The 6302-nt window shown below is 37.0% G+C and overlaps 1 protein-coding gene across 1 annotated transcript; it reads left to right on the top strand.

Moving 5' to 3' along the window:
* The first annotated feature begins 679 nt into the window (after positions 1–679).
* Positions 680–5455, top strand: LOC21406380 (neutral ceramidase 2). The gene is made up of 10 exons (XM_010103529.2): positions 680–920; positions 1131–1471; positions 1732–1940; positions 2498–2845; positions 3084–3348; positions 3447–3717; positions 3812–3937; positions 4129–4192; positions 4417–4586; positions 4781–5455. The coding sequence occupies exons 2-10, from the start codon at positions 1134–1136 to the stop codon at positions 5327–5329; spliced, it is 2340 nt and encodes a 779-aa protein (XP_010101831.1). The 5' UTR covers positions 680–920; positions 1131–1133; the 3' UTR covers positions 5330–5455.
* Positions 5456–6302: the final 847 nt, after the last annotated feature.

The following is a 6302-nucleotide window of genomic DNA, read 5'->3' as shown; positions in this document are numbered from 1 at the left end:
CTCCACCAACCAAACTCCATATCCAACTCCTAGTGAATCTTATAGTGTGGCCAAATGTGAAACAACTTCTCTAGTGGAGAACCGCCATTTGCTTTACAATCATAATTAGCTACACATATCAAAAACCGGAAGAGCAAATGTTTTTATGTTTCCTTTTCCTCCTTCTTGGGGTGTTTGAAATAAAAAGCATTTCGCAAGAGAACCAAAAAGGAAGAGCAAATGCAATAAGTGTGAGAGTTGGGGTGGTTGGTTGCTAAATGCCACGGCCACAAAGAGACTCAATCACTAGCTCCCACCAACCAAACTCCATATCTTAGGGCCCGTTTATTTCGCTGATTCGAGTTTAGAATTTGAGTTTTGTTACAGTAAAAAGTTCTCAGAAACAGTCACATCTAACTTTTTTGTTACAGTAAAAAGCTCTCACACAAAATCACATCTCAACTCAAATTACAAACTCGAATCAGCGAAGTGAACAGGTGAATCTCGTCGTGTGGCCAAATGTGAAACAAACTTCTCTAGTGGAGAACCGCCATCTGCTTTACAATCATAATTAGCTACACATGTCAAAAACCGGTTTTACACCCCTTGTCTTAAACCAATTTCTCAAATAATACGACGTCGTTTTAGTCCTATATAGTTAGGGGTGTGTTTGTTATAAAAAGAAATGGCACGGCTTTAAGACGCTAGTTACCGTGTTTCCAGCTACTTCACAGGAGTACAGTTATGGCTTCGTACACATTGGAGTGAATTTCCATTTTTTTCACACTTTCCTCTCAGTGTTGTCTCTTTATTGTGTCCTTGTTTTATGTGTCTGAACTAGCTCTTCTCAACATGGTAACTTACTCTTTAAGTGAAACACTCAATCACTAGCCCCCACATTTGGAGTCTCTTTTGCTTCTCTTTTCTCGGTAAAACTTAAGGTGGGATTTTGGATTTTGTTGGCTTTTTCTCCACCTTAATAGAACATTGCATTTCTACATCTTTTGTGTTGTTTTGTTGTTGCTTTTTGGTTTTTTTTTTTTTTTTTTTTTTTTTTTTTTTGGAATTCTGATTTATCCTTAATATTGGATGTTTCTATTGTTTTAAGTTGGTTGGAAACAATTGAACGGTTCAAATTCCCTCCTTATCAGGAAATGGCCGTCGAGATGAGAAAATGTCTTCATTTGCCATCTAAAGCCCTTTGGATCACAGTTTTGTTATTGTCCTTGCTACACAATTTTGAAGGGACTTCTTCAGCTTCAACATACTTGATTGGTCTTGGAAGCTATGACATAACAGGGCCGGCTGCGGATGTTAATATGATGGGATATGCCAATGCAGAACAGATTGCATCTGGGATTCACTTCAGGTTGCGAGCTCGTTCGTTTATCGTCGCGGAACCGAAGGGAAACCGTGTTGTATTTGTAAATCTTGATGCCTGCATGGCCTCCCAAATTGTTACAATCAAAGTTCTTGAGAGATTGAAAGCAAGGTAGAAAATGCTACTATTTCTACAAGTGGTGATTATGTGAGATATATCTACCCGTGATTATGATGCTTTTGAGATTGATAATTAATACATATATACTAAAGAATGTCATGTAGGCATTTTAAAGGGGAAACTGTCATTTTTTCAAATCATAAAAAAAAAAAAAAAAAATCTTTAGGAGGTTTTTACTCGCATAAATATTTATTTACCAGTTGATTATCATTTTCCAAGATTTTGAAGGTCATATTGTGTATTTATTCTAGGTATGGAGACCTTTATACAGAGCAGAATGTTGCCATTAGTGGCATTCACACTCATGCTGGACCTGGAGGATATCTCCAGTATGTTGTGTACATTGTCACATCACTTGGATTTGTGCGCCAGTCGTTTCATGCTGTTGTTGACGGCATTGAGAAAAGCATTGTAGAAGCTCACGAGAATCTTCGACCGGGATCAGTTTTCGTGAACAAAGGTAAGCGAAACTGAATCGTAATTCCTTGAGCTTGAATGATCATCCTACACTTAAGGGTGTATTGACATCCTAATTCAATAAAAAAAAAAAAAAAAAAATTGTTTTCCTGAGTTGCAACCTTTGGTCCTCTAGAAGATGTATATTAATGCATTTAGCTAACATTCACATGCCGAAACCATTTATAGGTGGTAAAAGAAGATTCTTTTGACTTGCAAAGCATGCTTTGTTGATGGTCAAGTGGTAAACATAGATAGATGTTAAAGCAAGAGGTCGAAGATATCCTTTTGGGAAGCAAGTTTTATTTCCAGACTCTAGTCTGCAAATTTACAATAAGTCTAGTCTAAAACTTTAGATGGGTAGTGTTTTGTTGCTTGATGGACAAAACCATTTTTGACATATCCTCTTTTGCTCAAAGATTTATGATTATACTAGTACATAGAAATTCAAGATTATATGATGTTTTTATACTTTAGCATGTGATGGTGCACTTTATCAATGAAGAGGTCACATTTTCTAATGAATTTTCCTCAAATCTTTCTGTCATGGCATTATTATAGGAGATCTCTTGGATGCCGGTGTGAACCGTAGTCCTAGCGCTTATCTCAACAATCCTTCATCTGAGCGGAGTAAATACAAGTATGATGTTGATAAAGAAATGACTCTCATCAAGTTTGTTGATGATTACTGGGGCCCGATAGGTACCTTTAACTGGTTTGCCACTCATGGAACTTCTATGAGCCGTACAAACTCACTAATAAGTGGTGACAACAAAGGGGCTGCAGCTCGATTTATGGAGGATTGGTTTGAACAAAATGGTTTTGGCAGTAGTTTGCATGTCAATAAGTCAGGAGCCAGCGAAATCCCACGCAGGGTCTCGAGCTTAATTTCGAATTCCAATGGAAATAGTAAGAACAAAATCTACCGAAAGATGCTAATATAGGATACATACATGTTCCATACACACGTTTGCATATAGATACAAATATATTAGGACATAGGCATGTTGATATCAACATCTCTATATGAATATGAATTCATCATTACTATATGTAGAAAACACACTGCATATATACTCCTTTCTTTTCTTTCATTAAATGGAAAATTCTTTTACCTTTGTAATAATTATACTTTCTTTTTTTACAGGAAATGCATTAATGAAACTTGCTGCCTCTTTTCAGTCTTCCAAAGGACAGCCTGTGACAAGGCTTTTGAGTTCAGCAAAGAGGGTCAGGAATGCTTTAAGTAAACCTGAAAAGCCTCAATTTGTATCTGCATTCTGTCAATCAAACTGCGGTGACGTAAGCCCCAACGTTCTCGGTGCATTTTGCACCGATACTGGACTTCCGTGTGATTTTGATCACAGTACCTGCAATGGAAAAAATGAATTGTGCTATGGCCGAGGACCAGGGTAGGATTTGTTCTCATTTCTAAAGACCTCTCTGAGTATGTTGGTTAAATATACAACAGATCATAAAAAACATACGTACATCATCCTTTTTTTGGCAGTTATCCAGATGAGTTTGAGAGTACTCGTATAATTGGAGAAAGGCAATTTAGAAAAGCAGTGGAGTTGTTTGACAAAGCAACTGAGAAGGTGAAAGGGAAAATTAGATACCGCCATGCTTACGTAGACTTCTCCAAGTTAAAGCTTTCAGTCCCTCAAGAGGATGGGACTAACAAGGTGCTGCAAACATGCCCTGCTGCATTAGGATTCGCATTTGCCGCAGGAACTACTGACGGGCCTGGAGCTTTTGATTTCAGGCAGGGAGATGACCAGGTTTAAAAAATAAAAGTTTCTTTGGATGTTTGAACCATCATTACACGAATCTCTCCTCAATTCTTCTTGATGTTTGTGCTTGGTGCTTCGTTAGGGGAACGCCTTTTGGAGATTGGTGCGGAATGTGTTGAAAACACCAACTCAAGAGCAGATCAAATGTCAGCATCCAAAGCCTGTTCTCCTTGATACTGGGGAAATGAAGGAGCCATATGACTGGGCTGTGAGTATATTACAATGATGTTCAGTTATATATATGTCGACATTTTATTCTTTATTAACAGTTTTTGATGATCTTGAACCACTTAAATTAGTGTGAGTTCTGGTTTATCTTTTTTTCCAATAAATCAATGTCATTTGTTTCAAATAAGGGTTGATACTGGTACTCAAAACGTATGTAATGACTTTATGCAGCCCTCAATTGTTCCAGTTCAAATTCTGCAGATCGGGCAACTTGTCGTTCTGAGTGTACCTGCAGGTACAAAGCAAATTTATTATTACCATACGCAATTATATAGTGGCATAATATGGCAATGTCCTGGTAAATATTGCTTTCTAGCTATTAAGTGAGCGAGTTTTGCATGCACATTTATGTCTTGTTAGCAAGAAATTATATCAGAAATCTGCCTCACTTTTTTCTTTTTTTGTCGGCTTCCTAGTTTCTTTATACATGCGAATATCTAATGATATCCTTTCCTTCAGAGTTCACAACCATGGCCGGCAGGCGCCTCCGGGATGCTCTCAAAACAGTGCTAACTTCAGGTCGAAATGGTGATTTTGACAGAAATGTGCATATAGTCATAGCAGGGCTGACTAATACATATTCTCAGTACGTCACCACCTTTGAGGAGTACCAGGTTCAGAGATACGAGGTTTGTATCCACCGTGCAAGTATATAGTAAATTTTTTAATCACATAAATCAGATGAAGCTATACTAAATCTTAAAAATAGGAAGTACTAAGGACCTCGAAACTTGCTTATCCAATGGAGTTCAATAAATAAATTCTTCTATTATTATTATTTTTTTTTTTTTTGTAAAAAACAAATGTGCTTTCCAACTTTTAGGGGGCCTCTACACTCTTTGGACCACACACACTTGAAGCTTACATTCAAGAGTTCAAGAAGCTAGCGACAGCTCTAATAAGCGAGCAAACCACCGAACCGGGGCCACGACCTCCAGACCTGCTTGCCAAGCAAATCAGCCTGCTGGCCCCAGTTGTTGTGGACATGACCCCTTCTGGTGTGAAATTTGGGGATGTCAAGACCGACGTCCCTCGAAACTCGACCTTCAAGAGGGGTAACATGGTCTCGGTTACCTTCTGGTCTGCCTGCCCGAGGAATGACCTCATGACTGAAGGCACATTTGCATTGGTTGAGCTTCTCAAGGATCACAAGACATGGGTTCCAGCCTACGATGACGACGATTTCTGCCTCCGGTTCAAGTGGTCGAGGCCCCAAAAACTTAGTCCTCAAAGCTATGCAACCATTGAGTGGAGGATCCCAGTATCTGCACCACCTGGTGTGTACAGGATGAGTCATTTTGGCGCCTCAAAAGCACTTTTGGGATCAATTAGCCACTTCACAGGTTCTTCCAGTGCTTTTGTAGTGACATAGGGAGCCTGCAATGCTTTGTGCAAGTCCTTGTTCCAGTCATACGATTTTGTGTTCATTCAAAAAAGAAAGATACTTACGACAACCCAAAGGGTGAACAACGGCATATTCAGAACTAAATAAGCTATTTAGCACATATGTTTTTTTTTTCTTTTATAAAGGTAAAATTTCATTACCACAAAGAATTAATTACAAACTTAAATAAAATCGCACATGACTCTAAATATAATGGAATTCGACCTGAACGATTGGATCCACCAGTAAAATAATAATTAACACAGACAAATATGAATGCTGATATTTATCACATAGTTTAGATGTTTGTTTAAGCAAATGATTATCATGTGATTATAAAATCTTTTTACTTTCTACTATTCTCTGTTCTGCGAATGTGCATTTATGTTTACCGATCAGTTTGTAATGAAAGATTAGCGGGTCCAGCTCATTTTTTCACATCAATTGAGAAGTTGGATTTCTAGAAGCAGACATCAAAATTAAAATTAGCATTTTCATTTCATTTTTTTTAAAATTTTCTAAATGGTTCAATTTTCCTATAATTCTCTTTTCACCTATTTTCATTGAGATTTAGAGGTGGCCACTGGGTTGAAGTAATGAAAAATAAGGGAAAAAAAGCTGCTAATCGCTATCGTCAATTCGTCATTGACTTTGTTCATTAATCTGTTATTATTATTATTATTATTTTAAATTGTCGTCATTGTCTTTTTTTAAGTCTTTTCCTTTTTTTTTTGTTGATATTAAATGTTATCGTTTTTCAAGTCATTATTGGTACGTATTCAATTATAAAAAAATGACATTATTTCAAACGTTAGTAAATTGTACGTGTATCTGGATGACTTTTTTTTGGAAAGCAACCGTGTTATATGTCTTTTTTTATTTTTGAGTTAGAGTGATTTGAGTAATAATTTTAAATTGAGTTTGAGTTATAATTTGAGTTAAATTTATAAGTTAAGTTTGT

This window comes from Morus notabilis, unplaced genomic scaffold (genome assembly GCF_000414095.1).
Source record: "Morus notabilis unplaced genomic scaffold, ASM41409v2 Scaffold5, whole genome shotgun sequence".
NCBI lineage: Eukaryota > Viridiplantae > Streptophyta > Magnoliopsida > Rosales > Moraceae > Morus > Morus notabilis.
Note: the sequence above shows the minus strand (reverse complement) of the source record. Positions and strands in the feature narration are given on the sequence as shown.